Source organism: Sander lucioperca, chromosome 20 (assembly GCF_008315115.2).
Source record: "Sander lucioperca isolate FBNREF2018 chromosome 20, SLUC_FBN_1.2, whole genome shotgun sequence".
NCBI classification, from domain to species: Eukaryota; Metazoa; Chordata; class Actinopteri; order Perciformes; family Percidae; genus Sander; species Sander lucioperca.
The window spans coordinates 16,181,770-16,203,589 of record NC_050192.1 but is presented as its reverse complement, the minus strand read 5'-3'; the positions used below and the strand labels follow the sequence as shown (position 1 = coordinate 16,203,589).

The following is a 21,820-nucleotide window of genomic DNA, read 5'->3' as shown; positions in this document are numbered from 1 at the left end:
CACAAGCAATACAGTCCATTTCATTAGGGGCTTTCCAGCCGGAGGGATTTTTGCAGTTCTTAGAACTAAACGTTCCTAGAACACTTTTTTCGTCGTGTTCCGACAGGAAAAATTTGGGGATTTTTAAGTTCCTCTGGCCGCAGTAGCGTACTTTTTTAGCTCCTACTTCAGAGCAGGGTCTTTTCCCTTTTCCTAGGTGTACTTCATTGGTCGAACTTATAAGTCCCGCCCACTGCCAACTCGGAACTTGCAGACAGAGCAACAACCAACAACGGGACATTTTTAACAATTTTCACCATCTTATTCATCATTAAATTCACTTCTGACAACGTTTTAGGCGAGAAGTTAACTGTTTAGATTTCGAATATAGGCAGTCTTGCAAAAATTTATGCCGAATTTACAATTTGCTTCAAAGTTTTCGGAGTTGAGAAGCTCCATGAAGTGAGGCGACAGCCAGCAAGCGCCTGCCCCGGCCGCTAGCTCCTCGCTGGGCCAGCTAAGGTAAGGTCTAGTGACGATGCTATAAAGACCGTTGCCGTGCTTGCATCACTCCCTTACCCCTCCTACCAGTCCCTATGGCCACTTGGCCAGTGGGAATGCAAACGGAAAAAAAGATTTTGGGGGAAGAGTAGTTCTTAGAACTGCTTAGAAGTGTACTTTTCCTCTAAAAAGTAGGCCTACAAGTACTATCCGGTCGGAAAGCACCTACTGTTTCTGGTTTAGTTCCATTCATTTTCTTTTGCACACATATCAAACAATGGCACGCAAACCTGACACGGTATAGTCACACACCTGTGTATCTCTGGCTGTTAATTACCTATATGCCTTCCCAAAGGCAATGTTCCACCCAATGCTCAAACATAAAACTGCAGATTAATTAGCATAACCAACGTGGTATATAAACAAAACAAAACTAAGTTGTGTAATGGTGCCAACACGACATAAGGCTTGTTTACCGATAGATACAACAGCTCAGGCTTCCTGGAAACATCGGCAGAAAACTGCACTTTTTAGTGCTGCCTTTTAGGGCGTTTTCATACCTAAAAGTCCGGACCAATGTCCGAACCAACGTTCATGTTTAAATACATTGTATACATTTGATCCCGTTCTTTTTGGTTTCCCTTAGTGATTTTGAGAACTTTCCATGACATACCTACGGCGTGTCATCACCACGTACGTTCCTTTTGATTGGCGAGTAGACGGGCGTGCGTGTGAAGTTGACGTGTTGTCATTTTGGCATTTTTTTGGCGGGTAGTCTTTTCCGTAGGAATGAAAATGAATGAACAAATGAATGAGCAAAATCCCGATTGCGTTATGGTATTACTACCAGCAGCAACAACGGCAGCGCCAACTACAAGCGCAGTACTCACGAGAAATGTACGTTCTCGTTTCCGGGTTTTTTCTTTCTTCTACTATAGTACGTAGTTGCCTAACTTCCTGTAATTGGTCCAAAAGTCCAAACCATCCAGAAAGTGTTTTCATACTGCAAACGAACCAAACCATGGTTCAGTTAGGTCCGGACCGAGACCACCTCTTTTGATCGGACCAAAATTTGGTCTTTTGATCCTAGGCACCTTTCTCACCTGCAATTTTGGTTCGGACTAAACTGAAAAGTCCGAACCAAATGAGGTAGTTGTGAAAACGCCCTTATATTCAATACAATGTTTATTTGTTTAGAATGTTGGAAATCATTTCCTTTTATTTGTTGTAAAGGTCCCATGGCATGAAAATGTCACTTTATGAGGTTTTTTAACATTAATATGAGTTCCCCCAGCCTGCCTATGGTCCCCCAGTGGCTAGAAATGGTGATAGGTGTAAACCGAGCCCTGGGTATCCTGCTCTGCCTTTGAGAAAATGAAAGCTCAGATGGGCCGATCTGGAATCTTCCCTTTATGACGTCATGAGGGGAAAGGTTACCTCCCCTTTCTCTGGTTTGCCCGCCCAGAGAATTTGGCCCGCCCATGAGAAAGAGAGAGACATCATGGCTTTCAAAACCTTGCCCCCTCCCCCTCTCTCCTCCTCAATAGCATTTAAAGCTACAGACACAGAAATGGCACATCCTAAGGAAAGATCATTGTGGGACTGGCTCTAGTGGCTGTAATTCTGCACCAAGGCTGAATTTCGGGAAAGAGACTTCAGATACAGTATTAGGGGACCACTAAGGCCTATATAAAGAGACTTCAGATACAGTATTAGAGGACCACTAAGGTCTATAAAAAGAGACTTCCGATACAGTATTAGGGGACCACTAAGATCTATATAAAAGAGACTTCAGATACAGTATTAGGGGACCACTAAGGTCTATATAAAGAGACTTCAGATACAGTATTAGAGGACCACTAAGGTCTATAAAAAGAGACTTCAGATACAGTATTAGGGGACCACTAAGATCTATATAAAAGAGACTTCAGATACAGTATTAGGGGACCACTAAGATCTATATAAAAGAGACTTCAGATACAGTATTAGGGGACCACTAAGGTCTATATAAAGAGACTTCAGATACAGTATTAGAGGACCACTAAGGTCTATAAAAAGAGACTTCAGATACAGTATTAGGGGACCACTAAGATCTATATAAAAGAGACTTCAGATACAGTATTAGGGGACCACTAAGGTCTATATAAAAGAGACTTCAGATACAGTATTAGAGGACCACTAAGGTCTATATAAAGAGACTTCAGATACAGTATTAGGGGACCACTAAGGTCTATATAAAAGCATCCAAAGAGCACCATGTCATGGGACCTTTAAAGCTTGAGTGCCTAACTTCTTGATATTATTGAACATCCGTTACATTCAAGCCATTGCCAAATGAGTTGCTCCAAAGCTAACTAAGACTATCAGCTCCACACAACTATGACTATGTTCAGGAGATTGTGGCGTCCGGTGACGTCCCGCGCAGAAACTTGAGTGAAGATAATGACGTCTTCTGAAGAGTCCATCATGTTTTGTTTTTTATCCTCCGTGTCCTCCTTGGCTACTAGCAGCTGCGTGGAGGAGGAGGGGGGGGGGTGCGTGCGCGAGATCACAGAAGGCTTGTATCATGTGTATCATTATTGGGACTTTGTCTTATTCACAGTAACCCCCAGAGTAAGACAAGTCCATACATACCCTCCTCGTGTCCGTGCGTGTTGTAACGCTGTCTGACGGTTCCACCGGTAGCTTAGCCTAGCACAGAACCTGCAGGTAACTGGTTCCAACTAGCCTACTAGAATAGAATAAGTGATAAAATAACGCCAACATGTTCCTATTTACATCCTGTGATTTGTAGAGTCACAGCGTGTACAAATAACAACGTAACATGAGACGCAGCCATCTTCTAACCGTAAACAAACTGGGAACTATATTCTCAGAAATATTCTCCTGCTACTTGGGCGGAGTGATATGCTTTGCAGCAAGCCTTTTTGAGAATATAGTTCCCGGATTGTTTACGGTTAGAAGATGGCTGTGTCTCATGTGACCTTGTTATTTGTACACCCTGTGACTCTACAAATCACAGCATGTAAATAGGAACATGTTGGCGTTATTTTGTCACTTATTGGGAGCAGTAGGCTAGTTGGAACCAGTTACGGCAGGTTACGGTGAAGAAGCTGAATTCCCAATAAGTCGGCGTGTTCCTTTAATATTTGGAAAAAGATCATGGTTTGGATTAACACGCGTTTCCCGGGTTGAAGTCTTGAGTTTTCTCCTTAATTTCTTCACATGAACTCCGCTCCCCAGCTTGCAAGTCCTGTGTTTTAGGAGCCAAATACCCCCCCGACCTCCTCCCTACACGGTCCACAGGCTTCTTATACAGCAGCAGTCAATGTGGTGCGGACAGGAAAACACACGTGGAATACACACGAACTACAGTGCATTACTTCTCGTAGCGATATGAACGAATGGTTCATAAGAACAGCCTGTATTATTTGGGCCTCTAAAATCTGCATCACGTGAAAATTCAACCGTGAAAGGATCTGAGTGAGAGGCTTTTCTGCGCTATGGAACAACCACACTATGAGCACAGTAACTAGACTGTGACTTACAGGCAGCTTCCTCAGAGCGACGCTTAATTTGACTAACAAAACTGTGGGGCTGTGTGCTTGCTGCAGTGTTTGACCGATCATTCACCTGCTCACTCTGCCTGCACGAACAACAGGAAGTGACTCATGCATACGGACTGGATCCGTGTGTGTGTGTGTGTGTGTGTGTGTGTGTGTGTGTGTGTGTGTGTGTGTGTCTGTGTGTTCATGCATATGTGTGTGTGTTTGTGTGTGTGTTCGTGCATGCGTTTGTGTGTGTGTTTGTTTGTAGGTGTGTGTGTTTGTTTGTAGGTGTGTGTGTTTCTGTGTAGGTTTGTGTGTGTGTGTGTCTCTCTGTGTAGGTTTGTGTGTGTGTGTGTGTGTGTGTGTGTGTGTGTGTGTGTGTGTGTGTGTGTGTGTGTGTGTGTGTGTGTGTCTCTCTGTGTAGGTTTGTGTGTGTGTGTGTGTGTGTGTGTGTGTGTGTGTGTGTGTGTGTGTGTGTGTGTGTGTGTGTGTGTGTGTGTGTGTCTCTCTGTGTAGGTTTGTGTGTGTGTCTGTGTGTGTTTGTAGGTGTGTGTGTTTCTGTGTAGGTTTGTGTGTGTGTGTGTGTGTGTGTGTGTGTGTGTGTGTGTGTGTCTCTCTCTGTGTAGGTTTGTGTGTGTGTGTGTGTGTGTGTGTGTCTCTCTCTGTGTAGGTTTGTGTGTGTGTGTGTGTGTGTGTGTCTGTGTGTAGGTGTGTGCGTGTGTCTGTGTAGGTTTGTGTCTGTGTGTGTGTGTGTGTGTGTGTGTGTGTGTGTGTGTAGGTTTGTGTGTGTGCGTGCCTGCGTGCGTGTGTGCACCAGTCTCATGCTCAGCAGCTGGGTGTGTGTCCGTGCGATACTGTTGTGGGACGGACTGGATCCATCCCTGCACCGACGGCTGCAGAGAAGGATCAGATTTCCCAGAAGTGTCCAAAACCTGACAGCAGAATTTCATTTGGACAAACGTGGAGAATCTACAGCTGTACCCAGTCAGTGGGGATGGATGCTCTGCTGCACACGCTGCAAACTTTGAGATTAAAAGAAGGTGGTAAGGCGGCGGGATATACGCATAAATACAGCCTGCTTCAGCTTTACGACTGGCTGCTGAGTCAAATTTACGCTTCAACTGGATTTTGGCTTCACCCCGCACATGAACTTTAGCCTAACTTTGCTCCAAACCCCAGTTTGGCCGCGCATGTGAGCTTTTCCTGACGGATTCAGATTTAAATATTGTTATTTATATATGTTTTTCTGTTTTAAGACGCGCCTAAAGACGCACTTTTATTCTCTGGCTTTTAAACTTATTTCTTTTATTTTATGTGTATATAGGTGTGTGTGTGTGTGTGTGTGTGTGTGTGTGTGTGTGTGTGTGTGTGTGTGTGGAAGAGCGCGTGTGTGTGTGTGTGTGTGTGTATATATGCATATATGACAGACACAGAGAGACACACACACACGTAAGCTATATTCTATAATATGTAATAAATAGGTTATAAATATTGTCTCAGAAATTGTTATCTCCTAATCCTAAACATTTTTTTTCCTTAAAAGCCTAATTTGGAAAGCGTAGCTAAAGTGAAATGTGCAAGTCTAATTCCCGCCTTTACCTTTATTTTCCCAAGATGCATTGCTGTTAACAGTCAATACCTGTAATCTGTATCATTCTCAGATAGCGCTGTAATAATACCATTGTTTTCTCCCAGAATGCATTGCCACTTACAGTATGATCCTGTATAACATTAAAACAGTAAGACACTGTGAGATTTTAGCTGTGAATTTACATCACAGGTTTACATTGTACAGTATATATTTGTATGTCCACTATATCCATGTGTTTTTATGCTTGTATACATATGTTTTCGTCTTTGTGAGGCACTTAAAGTGCTATATAAAAGGAAATAAACTTAAACTAGACACACACATAGTTTAATTTGGCAATGATGTCAAAGATAGATAAGACTGAATGAATGATAAAGAGGGAATAATTAAAATACCGGCCAATCTAAGGTGAAAAGGAAGAGAGAGAGAACAGATTCAGTAAGAAATCAGGTTGTGAAAGAACTAAGTAAAATTATATTTTCACATTGTTCAAAGGGAAACGCCTCCATATTTCCTTTGAAATGAAATGCAATTTCCCTTTTAATCCCTTCAATGATTGAAGCCTGACTTCAAATGCGAACTCGCTCTCATTTTAAGTTTTAATTCATCCCCGGAAGCAGTGATCTCAACGTTTAGTTTAGGGCTGCAACTAACGATTATTTTCATAGTCGATTATTTTCTCGATTAATCGATTAGTTGTTTGATCTATAAAAATGTCAAAACATGGTGAAAAATGTGGATCAATGTTCCCCAAAAAGCCTAAGAGGACGTCCTCAAATGTCTTATTTTGTCCAAAACTCAAAAGATATTCAGTTTACTGTCACAGAGGAGAGAAGAAACTAGAAGATATTCACATTTAACAAGCTGGAATCAAAGATTTTTTTACTTTGCTTTCATAAAAACATGACTCAAACGATTCATCGATTATCAAAATAGTTGGCGATTAATTTAACAGTTGACAACTAATCGATTCATCGATTCATCGTTGCACCTCTAGTTTAGTTTGTTTTGGATCTTTGGCGTTTCATTTCTCCTCACCTCGAACTTCCTCACGTCCTCCTTGGCGGTGCCGTAGGCGACGTGGGCGGGGCCAGGGGAACCGACAGCCTGCTCAGCCAATCGCAGCCAGGCGTCCAGGTGGGCGTGTTCTGTCATGAAGTCGTGCCAGAGGAGCCACTTCCTCTCCAGCCTGGGAAAACACAGAGGAACGTCAGACGGCTACGAACACACGAGGCCCGCTGGCTTCTCCAACGTCAAGACACAAAAACGGACGAGAAACGGACGCAAAACATGGAGGGTGCAATAATGAATGTTCGTGTGGTTCGGAGTGACTCTAGAGAGAGCCAACGTGAAAGCAGATCGACCGGGTTCTGATCCAGAAGCAAGAAAACAATATTCATAATACCTCTCCCCAATTAAAACGATCAATCAATCAAAATCCGGGACCTTTTTTGATTGCTTTTTTTATTCGGAACGCCAGAAACCAGTCTTTCCATTCCATTTCGAAACAACGAATACTTACTAATAAATTATGGATTATCCGATGATGCCCTAGTCTCGCACAGCCAGACCTTCCTCCACAGAGCTGCAGAGGAGGGTCTGGCTAGTCCACACAGCATTCTGGGATGGGAGAACAACGTGCTCTGGTTTATTGGCATTTCTTTAAACCAATCAAAATCGTCTTGGGCGGAGCTAAACGCCGGACGGAGCCACGGTGCCTCTGCTAAATAGTCTCGGGAAGGAACTTGTTTTGGTGGAACGTGTGTTCGTTCAAAGGTTGTTTTAGTCGAGCAACAGACAACTCAGATTGGAGCAAGGCTGGAGTATTCGAGTCCTGGATTCGGACTTGTGTCCGACTCAAGAATCTATTCTCTGGACTCGTGACCTGACTTGGACTCGCGGACTGATGATTTGTACTTGGACTCGGACTCGAGGATATATAAAAATGGGACTTAAGCATTCAGACGTTGGATGAAGGTTCTGACTAAATAGGTTATAAAAATTTGATATAACATGTTACACTTTTCCTATTTTGGGCTCCAAGACCGGCCGGGAAGCAGCTGGGGAGACGTCCCATCCAGGGCTGATGATCTTTTTGGGGGTAACACCGTTTACTTCACCGACAGTATACAAGAGATGAAGCCACCGTGTCTTGAGAAGCTTCTTGTTTATTGTCATGCCGCTTGAAAACGTGTTCTACTTTGTTTCAGCAGTTCAGTGTGGTTTGTTTAGCTTTGTAACCATAGTAACGTAGTACCAGTGCATGTTGGGAAACAGGAAGTAAAATTGCCATGCGGTAATCAGCTACAGGAATGCGTGAGCTCTACCAGTCGTCAGTTTCGCTTTTCTTTCTCCCTTTTTGCTAAGGCAACGTCTGTAAGTATTTCTCATCATGTAACATTAGGTTACTGCTTATTCTAATTTTGTAAGATTATTGAGACGGCCAAGAAGCTAATTAGTTCGTGCGAGGCTAAGTTAGCTTTATGTTTATTACTGCTGGTTGTTTTTACTAGCTTGACTGTGTTTATCATATAGGCTACACTGCTATGTTAGCTAAGCGGTGCTATTTACACTGTTGCTGTGTATTTGGGTTTGATTAATAATATAGACATCTCATTGTACTGTATTGCAGTTTCACAAAATTCCCAGTAAACTTCATGGAAATTAATCAGCTGTGTCCTGGAGTTTCTTGGGAGTGAACCGTTAACTCACTTTCCATCGTCTTTGGGATCTCTTGTTTCTCTCGCTTTTTCCTCACAGACACACATACGCTTCTCCTACGGACACCGCTACCGCTCGCTCTACTTGCTTGACAACACTGACTGACGTCACTCATTTAACGCTAGGGCTGGGCGATATGGAGAAAATCAAATATCACCATATTTTTGACCAAATACCTCGATATCGATACCGCAACGATATTGTAGTGTTGACTATTGGCGCTTTCACAAAATATTTACACAATGAGATTTTTGATAAATAATCATCAGTAATGTGGATATAATGACTAAGTGGGTAAAGGTAAATAATAGTTTACAACAGTCTGGTAAGTTAAGAAATTGACATCACTTTACTGTAATGGAGGCCTTTAAAACCAGGAAAAGACAACACTTATGCAATATTATGATATCCAAAATCTAAGACGATAGCTAGTCTCACATCACGATATCGATATAACATCGATATATTGCCCAGCTCTACTTAACGCTGCATTCTTGCGCATACTTTCACTACTCTCGTAACAAAGGAATTGATATCGATATATATGCAACTGTAGTGCATGATTCGCGGGCTCCCTACTGCATGTTCACATTTTGGAAAATGCAGAGAGATGTGCCCCGGATCGTGAAGTTGGCCTACACGGATTTTACATCCAATGCTGGAAAGAGCACCGCTAAATGTTAGTAAGTCAGTAAATAAATGCCCTTTGCAATCGTGACAGTGGTGTCATTTTTGTTTAATGTAGACCCTTTTTTATTAGTATATCAGCTCTTTAAAAAGGTGCCAGAGTGGAGAAATGTAAGCAAGTCTTGGAATTCAACACAGACTCAACCTTGACGACTCGACTTGGACTCAACAGTTGGTGACTCGACTGGATTGGACAGATAGTCTAGCTCAACCCAGTCTCACGGCAGTTTGTGTAAATGTCACGTTATTTTTAATCTATTATCTATTGTTCACGGGCACGTTTTTCTCATTTTTTTACGTGTAAATGTCACGTTATTTTTACGCGTTCACGGGCACGTTTTTTTTTTACCGGGAGACGGGACGCCTCACACGCCAGGAGACGGCCACGGGAGGACGGCCGCTGGGGACGCGCGACAATAACAGGACGGTTGTGATTAGGAAGACTACGGGAAACTAAACGCCACACGCGGGACGTGATCCCCGCTCGCCAGGGTTAAAGTCATATATTGTGTGACCCATCCACCCCCCCGACCAACCTCCCTACGTGGATTCTCGGCTCTTTATACTACTCCCTACCGTTTTCGTGCTGTGGCCACGAAATATGCTTCCCGTTGAAATACATGACTTCACATTTCCGTGCTGGCCACCACGTAAAAAAACGAGAAAAACGTGCCCGTGAACACGTATCAATAGATTAAAAATAACGTGACATTTACACGACCTGCCGTGAGACCGGGCTGTCTAGCTAGCTGTCTGGATTTACCCTGCAGAGATCTGAGGAGCAGTTAACCATAGTCCTCAGAAATCCACCGGAGGTCAGAACGCCAACACAAACACAGAGGAAGGGGACGGACATGCGGCCGAAAAAGAGGGACATCCGGTGGAGTTTCAAGCGGCAACGTAGCAAACCCGGAAGTGGAACGTCGTGGCTATAGACTAGTGATACCCTGACCTAACCTGACAAGCCAGCTCGCAAGCCAGCGGAGAGTTGCTAGACGACCCTGGCGGCCAATTACATTTGCTGCCGCTAGGGTGCGTCTAGATTTCTAGGCTACCCCTGACCCACTCACTGTCCACACCCCTGCAGGTCTCCATCTTGGCTCCAGCTGCCGTCCCCTCGCTGCGTTTCCTCCTCAGCGGAAAGCAAAGGAGACTCTGAAGGAACCGGAAACGCCTCCGTATGGCTCGCTTCCCGTCCACTGTCCTCAGCGGCGGGGATGGCACCACCGTGGCAACCTGAAGGGGGGCGGGTCTGGTGGGAATCGTGGCATCTTGACATCACGTGGCCTCTACAAGCTGGGAAACAAAGAGGGAGAGGATCAGTGTGACTTTTTAAAGAAATAATACTCCCCATCCCACTCAGAACGGCACTTTCATTCATGAAGTAACTTTTCATCGCACGTAAACCCAAAGTCCTTCACATTTAAAAGACAAAATATGAAAAATATTAGCAGAAACATACACAACATAAACTAAAACAGGTGTGACGTAGTATACTTCAAACTGTAAAGTTAGTTAACTGTACAGCTCTTTCATTTTTAAACTGATTATACTGTACATATTCTTTAAGTATGTTTTCATATTTGTATTTTATATTTATGCTTATTGACTTGAGCAATAATTATGACATACTATTATTTTATGTCCCCTTACTTTTATTATTTACACTGAAATACCAAAAAGGCTAATTCCTTGTGTGTAAAAAAATTCATCCTGTTTGGTGGTTTAAAGCCTCCGAGCAAAGACACACACACACACACACACAGACACACACACACACACACACACACACACAGACAGACACACACACACACACACACACACACAGACAGACATACACAGGCGCATACACACAGACACACACACGCGCACACACACACGCAAACACACACAGACACACGCACGCACACAGAAAAACAGACAAACGCACACAGACACACACACATGCACGCACACAGAGACACACGCACACACACAGACACACGCACGCACACAGACACACGCACGCACACAGACACACACACACAGACACACACACACACACACACGCACGCACACAGACAGACATACACAGGCGCATACACACAGACACACACGCGCACACACAGAAAAACAGACAAACGCACACAGACACACACGCAGACGCACACGCATGCACACACAGACACACGCACACACAGATAAACGCACACAGACACATGCACGCACACAGACACACACGCATGCGCACACACACACACACACACACACACACACACACACACACACAGACACACACGCACGCACACAGACAGACATACACAGGCGCATACACACAGACACACACGCGCACGCACACAAACAGAAAAACAGACAAACGCACACAGACACACACACACAGAGACACACGTACACACACAGATAAACGCACACAGACACATGCACGCACACAGACAAACGCACACAGACACACACACACACACACGCACGCACGCACACAGACAGACATACACAGGCGCATACACACACACACACAGACAAACGCACACAGACACACGCACACAGATAAACGCACACAGACACACACACACACACACACACACACACACACACACACACACAGACAAACGCACACACACGTGGAGTTAAGTAAATTGGTGCAGCCTCCTGGATGTGTGTGTGTGTTCTCTTTGCTTGCTGTCTCTTCAGTTTCTCTGCATCATAAAGTAACAACACTGATTTCATTACCTTATAAAGCTGTTAGTGTGTTGCCAACTTCTTTGTGCCCTTAACTGTATCCTTCCCTTCTGTTTTCCTCCATTTTTCTATCCTCGATTCTGTACTTCCTTACCTTGCCTGGTATGATTCATACAGACTATGTATAGTTGTACGGTGTGTTTGAATGTGCCTGACCACAAACGAAGGTCCCTCACGGGAAAAATAAAGTTCTTTTGATTTGGATTTTAATAAGTATCTTCATTTTCATCCATAGAAATAAAATGTATTTCTATGATTTCATCACTTTATTACAAATGTCCTCACATCTTTGGTTTTCTTCACTCCTCTTCAGTCTCCTCCTCCCTCACTCATTCCTTCCTTCCCTCAACAAGTACCACAGTAACAGAGTGTGTGTGTGTGTGTGTGTGTGTGTGTGTGTGTGTGTGTGTGTGTGTGTCAACCTGAGAACTTCCAGCCTCCCAGACTCATAAATCAAGTGCTTCCTCCCGCCCCACAAGAGGCTAATCAGGCCAAGGACTCATCCTCCAAGACTCCCACCTAGGGACTCCGCGTCTCTGTGTGTGTGTGTGTGTGTGTGTGTGTGTGTGTGTGTGTGTGTGTGTGTGTGTGTGTGCCTCTGCGTGTGCGTGTTAAAAGCAGAGTTATGAGGCCAAGGCTTCAGCACTGCACCACTGAGAGGTCACATAGATCCTCCTCACTGTCTGCATCAGCGCGTGTGTGTGTGTGTGTGTATTTTTGCTGTAACAGGAGGCATTTTTGCATTCTCGGTGTGTAAAGATTACAAGTGGTTGATAGAAAAAAAAATTTCTATCAACCATCTATCGACTTCACTTGTTTGGCTCCACATCTCATCTCTGGTACACACAACATTTAGAGTGGTGCATCTGCACCATTCTTTGGGAAGAAACTCAGTTTACAGACCTGTCGAATGAACCAACTAATCAACAACACAACAATATTAAGTGTTAAGTTGACTTTACACGAGTTTCTTTGGTCGAGGACAGCCCAAAACGTTACATTTTTATCAACAGCTGCATATACACACAAACGTTTGTTTCACTATCTTCGTGGGGACCCGTCATTGACATAATGCATTCCCTAGCCCCTTACCTTAACCTTAACCATCACAACTAAATGCCTAACCTTAACCCTTACCCTCACCCTAACCATAACCTAATTCTAACCCTAATCCTAAAACCAAGTCTTAACCCTCAGACAGACCTTTAACCTTGTGGGGTCCAGCATTTTGGCCCCACGAAGCTGTCGGGACCCCACGAGTATACTGTATTCCCCGGTTTTTGGACCCCACGAATATAGTAAAACAAGCGCACACACACACACACACACACACACACACACACACACACACACACACACACACACACGTCTCTGCCCCGACTTCTCTGGATCTGAAGAACAGACAGACGGAGAGACAAAGACAGACGGGTTCAGATGAAGACATTTACATCTCGAGAGAACAAACATTAATATGAACATCTGTTGAACATATGGAGACACACACACACACACACACACACACACGGTATTTTGAATGACATCACTGATGATGTCACAGACATCACCAGCTGAGCCAGACGGACAAATAAAAAAAAAAAAAATCCCTGCCATCATATTGGACAAACGAGCTGGCAGAGAGGTCTGATTGGCTGCAATGATTGATGCTCCGTCACCCAATATGATTACCCGACAGCTTTCCGTGTGTGTGTGTGTGTGTGTGTGTGTGTGTGTGTGTGTGTGTCTTCTGTGACTTTGATGACTACAACTAATTGTCTGCCGGGAAAAACAGATGGCCGAGTCTCAACAGTGCAACATCTCTTCTTATCTTGTTTTTTTTAATAAACCCACTGTTTCCCCCTCTCATTCCCCCTGCTCTGGCGTTTCCCCCTCTCGTTCCCCCTGCTCTGGCATTTTCCCCCTCTGGCGTTACCCCTCTCGTTCCCCCTGCTCTGGCGTTTCCCCCTCTGGCGTTACCCCTCTCGTTCCCCCTGCTCTGGCGTTTCCCCCTCTGGCGTTACCCCTCTCGTTCCCCCTGCTCTGGCGTTTCCCCCCTCTCATTCCCCCTGCTCTGGCGTTTACCCCTCTCGTTCCCCCTGCTCTGGCGTTTACCCCTCTCGTTCCCCCTGCTCTGGCGTTTCCCCCTCTCATTCCCCCTGCTCTGGCGTTTACCCCTCTCATTCCCCCTGCTCTGGCGTTCCCCCCTCTCATTCCCCCTGCTCTGGCGTTTCCCCCTCTCCTTCCCCCTGCTCTGGCGTTTCCCCCTCTCGTTCCCCCTGCTCTGGCATTTCTCCCTCTGGCGTTACCCCCTCTCATTCCCCCCTTCTCTGGCGTTTACCCCTCTTGTTCCCCCTGCTCTGGCGTTTCCCCCTCTCGTTCCCCCTGCTCTGGCATTTTCCCCCTCTGGCGTTACCCCTCTCGTTCCCCCTGCTCTGGCGTTTCCCCCTCTGGCGTTACCCCTCTCGTTCCCCCTGCTCTGGCGTTTCCCCCTCTCATTCCCCCTGCTCTGGCGTTTCCCCCCTCTCGTTCCCCCTGCTCTGGCGTTTACCCCTCTCGTTCCCCCTGCTCTGGCGTTTACCCCTCTCGTTCCCCCTGCTCTGGCGTTTCCCCCTCTCATTCCCCCTGCTCTGGCGTTTCCCCCCTCTCATTCCCCCTGCTCTGGCGTTTACCCCTCTCGTTCCCCCTGCTCTGGCGTTTACCCCTCTCGTTCCCCCTGCTCTGGCGTTTACCCCTCTCGTTCCCCCTGCTCTGGCGTTTCCCCCTCTCATTCCCCCTGCTCTGGCGTTTACCCCTCTCATTCCCCCTGCTCTGGCGTTCCCCCCTCTCATTCCCCCTGCTCTGGCGTTTCCCCCTCTCCTTCCCCCTGCTCTGGCGTTTCCCCCTCTCATTCCCCCTGCTCTGGCATTTCTCCCTCTGGCGTTACCCCCTCTCATTCCCCCTGCTCTGGCGTTCCCCCCTCTCCTTCCCCCTGCTCTGGCGTTTCCCCCTCTCGTTCCCCCTGCTCTGGCATTTCTCCCTCTGGCGTTACCCCCTCTCATTCCCCCTTCTCTGGCGTTTACCCCTCTTGTTCCCCCTGCTCTGGCGTTTCCCCCTCTCATTCCCCCTGCTCTGGCATTCCCCCCTCTCGTTCCCCCTGCTCTGACGTTTCCCCCTCTCGTTCCCCCTGCTCTGGCATTTCCCCCTCTGGCGTTACCCCCTCTCATTCCCCCTGCTCTGGCGTTTCCCCCTCTCCTTCCCCCTGCTCTGGCGTTTCCCCCTGCTCTGGCATTTCTCCCTCTGGCGTTACCCCCTCTCATTCCCCCCTTCTCTGGCGTTTACCCCTCTTGTTCCCCTGCTCTGGCGTTTCCCCCTCTCGTTCCCCCTGCTCTGGCATTTTCCCCCTCTGGCATTACCCCTCTCGTTCCCCCTGCTCTGGCGTTTCCCCCTCTGGCGTTACCCCTCTCGTTCCCCCTGCTCTGGCGTTTCCCCCTCTCATTCCCCCTGCTCTGGCGTTTCCCCCCTCTCATTCCCCCTGCTCTGGCGTTTACCCCTCTCGTTCCCCCTGCTCTGGCGTTTACCCCTCTCGTTCCCCCTGCTCTGGCGTTTCCCCCTCTCATTCCCCCTGCTCTGGCGTTTCCCCCCTCTCATTCCCCCTGCTCTGGCGTTTCCCCCTCTCATTCCCCCTGCTCTGGCATTCCCCCCTCTCATTCCCCCTGCTCTGGCGTTCCCCCCTCTCCTTCCCCCTGCTCTGGCGTTTCCCCCTCTCGTTCCCCCTGCTCTGGCATTTCTCCCTCTGGCGTTACCCCCTCTCATTCCCCCTTCTCTGGCGTTTACCCCTCTTGTTCCCCCTGCTCTGGCGTTTCCCCCTCTCATTCCCCCTGCTCTGGCATTCCCCTCTCTCGTTCCCCCTGCTCTGACGTTTCCCCCTCTCGTTCCCCCTGCTCTGGCATTTCCCCCTCTGGCGTTACCCCCTCTCATTCCCCCTGCTCTGGCGTTTCCCCCTCTCATTCCCCCTGCTCTGGCGTTTCCCCCTCTGGCGTTACCCCTGCTCTGGCGTTTCCCCCCTCTCGTTCCCCCTGCTCTGGCGTTTCCCCCTCTCATTCCCCCTGCTCTGGCGTTTCCCCCTCTCGTTCCCCCTGCTCTGGCGTTTCCCCCTCTGGCGTTACCCCTGCTCTGGCGTTTCCCCCCTCTCGTTCCCCCTGCTCTGGCGTTTCCCCCTCTCATTCCCCCTGCTCTGGCGTTTCCCCCCTCTCGTTCCCCCTGCTCTGGCGTTTCCCCCTCTCATTCCCCCTGCTCTGGCGTTTCCCCCTCTCGTTCCCCCTGCTCTGGCGTTTCCGACCCCCTAAAACGGAGACCTTTGGCAACACCGACACTGACGCCAACGTCTCTCCTCCTGATTGGGTCTTATCGGTCACGATGTCTCGTTCTCTCAGACTTAAAGCTACTAACGTTACCATGGCAACTACCAGCAGTGGGCGGAGTCTCCACGCTGCCTCCCCAGTATTATGCCCAGTATACCAGGATGTTGACGAGATAGCTTTTGGCTCAAAAGTCTGCTTAAAAACCAAAATGTAGCGATGTAAATGTAGCCTGAAGTTCCACTGCTTACATTTCCACGTTAAAAAAGGGTCATATAATATTTGGTAGTGGCCTGATTTGAAAGAAATCTCATCACGTAGTTTGTTTCTCACCCTGTTGGCAGATGTTTCTTTCTGATAGCAGAAGATTTCTCTCCCCTACATACTGTAATATTTCATGCCCCTGCAGAGGAAAAGGGATTATGTTGCAGGAAACCAGAAGCAGTCCAGACAGAGCAGCATGAAGGGAAAGATAGGGAGCAGCTCGTCTTCGCTATTAAGACTCGTCCCTGCTGAGATGATGAGGATACCACCTCCGCTGCTCCACACCGTGGCAAGAGAGGAAGTGAATTCATGTCATTAAGATGAAAGCGGCTTTTGTTGGACCCTGATGTTGATACGGAGCCGAAGAGGAGATCGAGGTGAGAGGAAAAAGACTCTTAAGACTAAGCTTAGACTCATTTAAATTAAGAAAAAGTGTGTGCAGCGGTGGAAAAAGTATTCAGATCCTTTACTAAAGTAATACGGCACTGTAAAAAAAAATAAGGCACCTAACTGTACGTCCACGCCGCCGCCGACTTGATCTTCTAAAGATACCGGAAGTCATTCATTTTCAATGGAAGCTGCTTCTCTCAGCTGCAAGGAGCTGCAAATCTGTCGGCGTCAATCAGAAAGTTGAAAGTAGGTCAACTTTATGGTAATGAGCTATGACGCGGTTCAGCGGCAACTGTCGGTACACGATCCGTTCTGCCTGCACAATCCGTTCTGCACATGCGCAAAATGTTCGCGCATGCGCGGTTGTACGAGGATTTACGACACTGCACGATCTGTTCCACACTTCCGGTCGACAGCCAAGCTAACGTTAGTTTAGCTAACAGCTAATTCGGCTAACCGCTAGCTGATTGTAGCGGTCTGCCGTTAGCCTCCACAGGCAAGCTAACGTTAGTTTAGCTAACGGCTCATTCGGCTAACCGCTAGCTGATTGTAGCAGTCTGCCGTTAGCCTCCACAGGCAAGCTAACGTTAGTTTAGCTAACAGCTAATTCGGCTAACTGCTAGCTGAGACAGCATGTACTAACTTTAAAAGACCCTCAAAATAAAACTTGAAAATAAACGTTGACATATATAACAAACACCTAACATATATAACAGCTGTTACGTCAGTTCTACTTTACTTGTGCTCATTTAAAATACAATCACTCAATACTTGTCTTTATTGTTATTACTGTGAAGTCTTAATTTAGCTGTAGCTGCTTTTCCCATTAAGTTTGAGTTAACGTTATTTTAGACTGAATCTAGCTGTCAGCTAGCGGTTAGCCGAATTAGCTGTTAGCTAAACTAACGTTAGCTTCCCGGTGGAGGCTAGCCATAGGCTAGCGTGGAACAGATCGTGCAGGTCGTATCCTCGGTAAAACAGTATTATCTTGCGCATGTGCAGAACGGATCGTGCAGGCAGAACGGATCGTGTACCGACAGCAACCAATCAGAATATAGACGTCCTTCACGCTGGCTGATCCCAGAGAAACATACGATGTAAACTTTGGTTCCTACCAAAACATTAGTTCAGAGAAAAAGGAGGAGAAGCTCATCATGGCCGTTGCTGGGTTCCCTATCATTTATGATATTTGCGTATAGGGACCAGTTAACGTTACCTGCCGGTCACATGGTCTCTAAACAGTCCGCTCACGGTGAAGTCCTGCACGGATCAACAGCTGGCGGCTGCTCACTCTGCCTGCACGCTGCTGCGGTTCAGCGGCTAACGAGCGAGCTAACTGCTAACAGACACCGCTGCGACCAACAACCAATACACATTCTGTCATTATATATGTAATTTATAAAAGGTTTCTAGTGTCAGTGTATTGGCCGTGCAGTGGCTGCTTGATCTTTTTCCGTGATGAACATAGAAAGCTGCTACGTCAGAGCGGCCAAAGCCTCAAACAGCTTCCCCGGACTTTCTGACAAGCGTCCTTGACCGGGCAGCCAGAGCTTCTTTGCAGCTCAAGTCGGCGGCGGTGTGGTCGTAGAGTTAATCCCTAACCATTGCCTAATCCTGGTGCCTTCCAGGCAGCGGTGAAAAGTAAAAGTACTCAATGCAAAAAAATCTGAAACAACCAGTTGTGTGTTTGATGGTCTAATCATGTCAGCTGGACCAGTAGGACGTTATAGTTTACTTTATAATTAAACATCAGATTTTATAAACTACAAGGGTTATGTGTGCAGGAATCTTAACGTGTAAATTAACTAAAGTAACTAGTAACTAAAGCTGTAACAGATGAATGTAGCGGAGTAACTAAAGTAACTAAAGCTGTAACAGATGAATGTAGTGGAGTAACTAAAGTAACTAGTAACTAAAGCTGTAACAGATGAATGTAGTGGTGTAACTAAAGTAACTAGTAACTAAAGCTGTAACAGATGAATGTAGTGGAGTAACTAAAGTAACTAGTAACTAAAGCTGTAACAGATGAATGTAGCGGAGTAACTAAAGTAACTAGTAACTAAAGCTGTAACAGATAAATGTAGTGGAGTAACTAAAGTAACTAAAGCTGTAACAGATAAATGTAGTGGAGTAACTAAAGTAACTAAAGCTGTAACAGATGAATGTAGTGGAGTAACTAAAGTAACTAGTAACTAAAGCTGTAACAGATGAATGTAGCGGAGTAACTAAAGTAACTAGTAACTAAAGCTGTAACAGATGAATGTAGCGGAGTAACTAAAGTAACTAGTAACTAAAGCTGTAACAGATGAATGTAGTGGAGTAACTAAAGTAACTAAAGCTGTAACAGATTAATGTAGTGGAGTAACTAGTAACTAAAGCTGTAACAGATGAATGTAGTGGAGTAACTAAAGTAACTAAAGCTGCAACAGATGAATGTAGCGGAGTAACTAAAGTAACTAAAGTAACTAAAGTAACTAAAGCTGTAACAGATTAATGTAGCGGAGTAACTAAAGTAACTAAAGCTGTAACAGATGAATGTAGCGGAGTAACTAAAGTAACTAGTAACTAAAGCTGCAACAGATGAATGTAGCGGAGTAACTAAAGTAACTAGTAACTAAAGCTGTAACAGATGAATGTAGTGGAGTAACTAAAGTAACTAGTAACTAAAGCTGTAACAGATGAATGTAGTGGAGTAACTAAAGTAACTAGTAACTAAAGCTGTAACAGATGAATGTAGTGGAGTAACTAAAGTAACTAGTAACTAAAGCTGTAACAGATGAATGTAGTGGAGTAACTAAAGTAACTAGTAACTAAAGCTGTAACAGATGAAGGCAGTGGAGTAACTAAAGTAACTAGTAACTAAAGCTGTAACAGATGAATGTAGTGGAGTAACTAAAGTAACTAGTAACTAAAGCTGCAACAGATGAATGTAGCGGAGTAACTAAAGTAACTAAAGCTGTAACAGATGAATGTAGTGGAGTAACTAAAGTAACTAGTAACTAAAGCTGTAACAGATGAATGTAGTGGAGTAACTAAAGTAACTAGTAACTAAAGCTGTAACAGATGAATGTAGCAGAGTAACTAAAGTAACTAAAGCTGTAACAGATGAAGGCAGTGGAGTAACTAAAGTAACTAAAGCTGCAACAGATGAATGTAGTGGAGTAACTAAAGTAACTAGTAACTAAAGCTGTAACAGATGAATGTAGTGGAGTAACTAAAGTAACTAGTAACTAAAGCTGTAACAGATGAATGTAGTGGAGTAACTAAAGTAACTAAAGCTGTAACAGATGAATGTAGTGGAGTAACTAAAGTAACTAGTAACTAAAGCTGTAACAGATGAAGGCAGTGGAGTAACTAAAGTAACTAGTAACTAAAGCTGTAACAGATGAATGTAGTGGAGTAACTAAAGTAACTAGTAACTAAAGCTGCAACAGATGAATGTAGCGGAGTAACTAAAGTAACTAAAGCTGTAACAGATGAATGTAGTGGAGTAACTAAAGTAACTAGTAACTAAAGCTGTAACAGATGAATGTAGCAGAGTAACTAAAGTAACTAAAGCTGTAACAGATGAAGGCAGTGGAGTAACTAAAGTAACTAAAGCTGCAACAGATGAATGTAGTGGAGTAACTAAAGTAACTAGTAACTAAAGCTGTAACAGATGAAGGCAGTGGAGTAACTAAAGTAACTAGTAACTAAAGCTGTAACAGATGAATGTAGTGGAGTAACTAAAGTAACTAGTAACTAAAGCTGCAACAGATGAATGTAGCGGAGTAACTAAAGTAACTAAAGCTGTAACAGATGAAGGCAGTGGAGTAACTAAAGTAACTAGTAACTAAAGCTGTAACAGATTAATGTAGTGGAGTAACTAAAGTAACTAAAGCTGTAACAGATGAATATAGTGGAGTAACTAAAGCTGCAACAGATGAATATAGCGGAGTAACTAAAGTAACTAGTAACTAAAGCTGCAACAGATGAATGTAGCGGAGTAACTAAAGTAACTAAAGCTGTAACAGATGAAGGCAGTGGAGTAACTAAAGTAACTAGTAACTAAAGCTGCAACAGATGAATGTAGTGGAGTAACTAAACTAGGGAGTGGAACGTCTTTCCGTAGACGGGCTCTGTTAATACTATAGGTATTTTACTCTGCCTTTATTGTGGATATCATGGTTTGTAGTTTAAATTTGGATTATTTCGGTTGTTTCTTGCTTTGGAAAGAAGCCAGGGCTTTGGTGGTTGAAAAGTTGTCCGCTTTCCACTTTAAAAAGGTCCAATGTGTAGGAAAAACGCGAAAGGCGGAGCAGTACGTCCTGTATGTCCCTTGCCGGCTAACGTGAATGAATACAGTGTCTACCCCAGTTCAGGTGAATGCAAATGTAAAATTTCAAGCCAATAGGAATACTTGGAATTGATGGTGGAGGTAAATATTCATGAAAAAGGACAAGTTTGTGAATGGGCAACACAGATTTTGATAATGGACAACTAAACACATTACACACTGGACCTTTAACTCTGCACATTGTGTTTAACTTCCATTATGGTAATTTAACTTTCAGACCAAAAACGTTGCAAGTAGGAAATGTTGAGTTTGAATTCCCCTCATTTCATGAATGCAACAGTATTTCCATCCAAGGCTGCAGGATGAAAACTTGCATTAAAGAAAATGTTTTCATGAAGTGGAAGGAATCGGTTTATTACTGTACTACTGCACGGTTACCTGGCAAAGCAAGGTGAGACTTTAAAGGGGGAACTATGCAATTTTTTTTTAGCTTAATTTACCTTAACTGAAAAGTTTCGAGTCACTGGAATGGTTATATGACTTTTTTTCGGATTGAATGGTGGTCGTCTAGCTTCCCCTAGCGCCTATGAGCGGAAAAACCAAGGGGGTAAGCCTCTCCTCGGACCGCGAACGTCCTATGGCGCCATTTTAATGCTACAAAGCGATCACCCCCCGTTAGCATTCCATTGACTGCCATTCATTTTGGCGCCACTTTGACAGCGAATAACTTTACGTCTGGAGCGTTTAAATACTCTATTTGTCCGTTGTTTATTTCTAAAGAAACATGACAATG

At 45.2% G+C, this 21,820-nt stretch overlaps 1 protein-coding gene across 2 annotated transcripts in view; it reads right to left on the bottom strand.

The window, feature by feature from the left end:
- The window catches only part of si:ch211-137a8.2 (uncharacterized protein LOC777613 homolog), a 63,180-nt gene that overhangs the window by 23,070 nt on the left and 18,290 nt on the right, over window positions 1–21,820 (bottom strand). Inside the window, exons 2-3 of one of the 2 annotated variants that reach the window (XM_035995849.1) lie at window positions 10,098–10,316; window positions 6,658–6,808 (exon numbers count right to left, since the gene is read on the bottom strand). In XM_035995849.1, coding sequence (XP_035851742.1) covers window positions 6,658–6,808; window positions 10,098–10,306 — 360 coding nt within the window. In that variant the 5' untranslated portion in view covers window positions 10,307–10,316. Of the gene's footprint in view, window positions 1–6,657; window positions 6,809–10,097; window positions 10,324–21,820 lie in introns of both variants that reach the window. The other variant, XM_035995848.1, reaches the window with a different exon arrangement.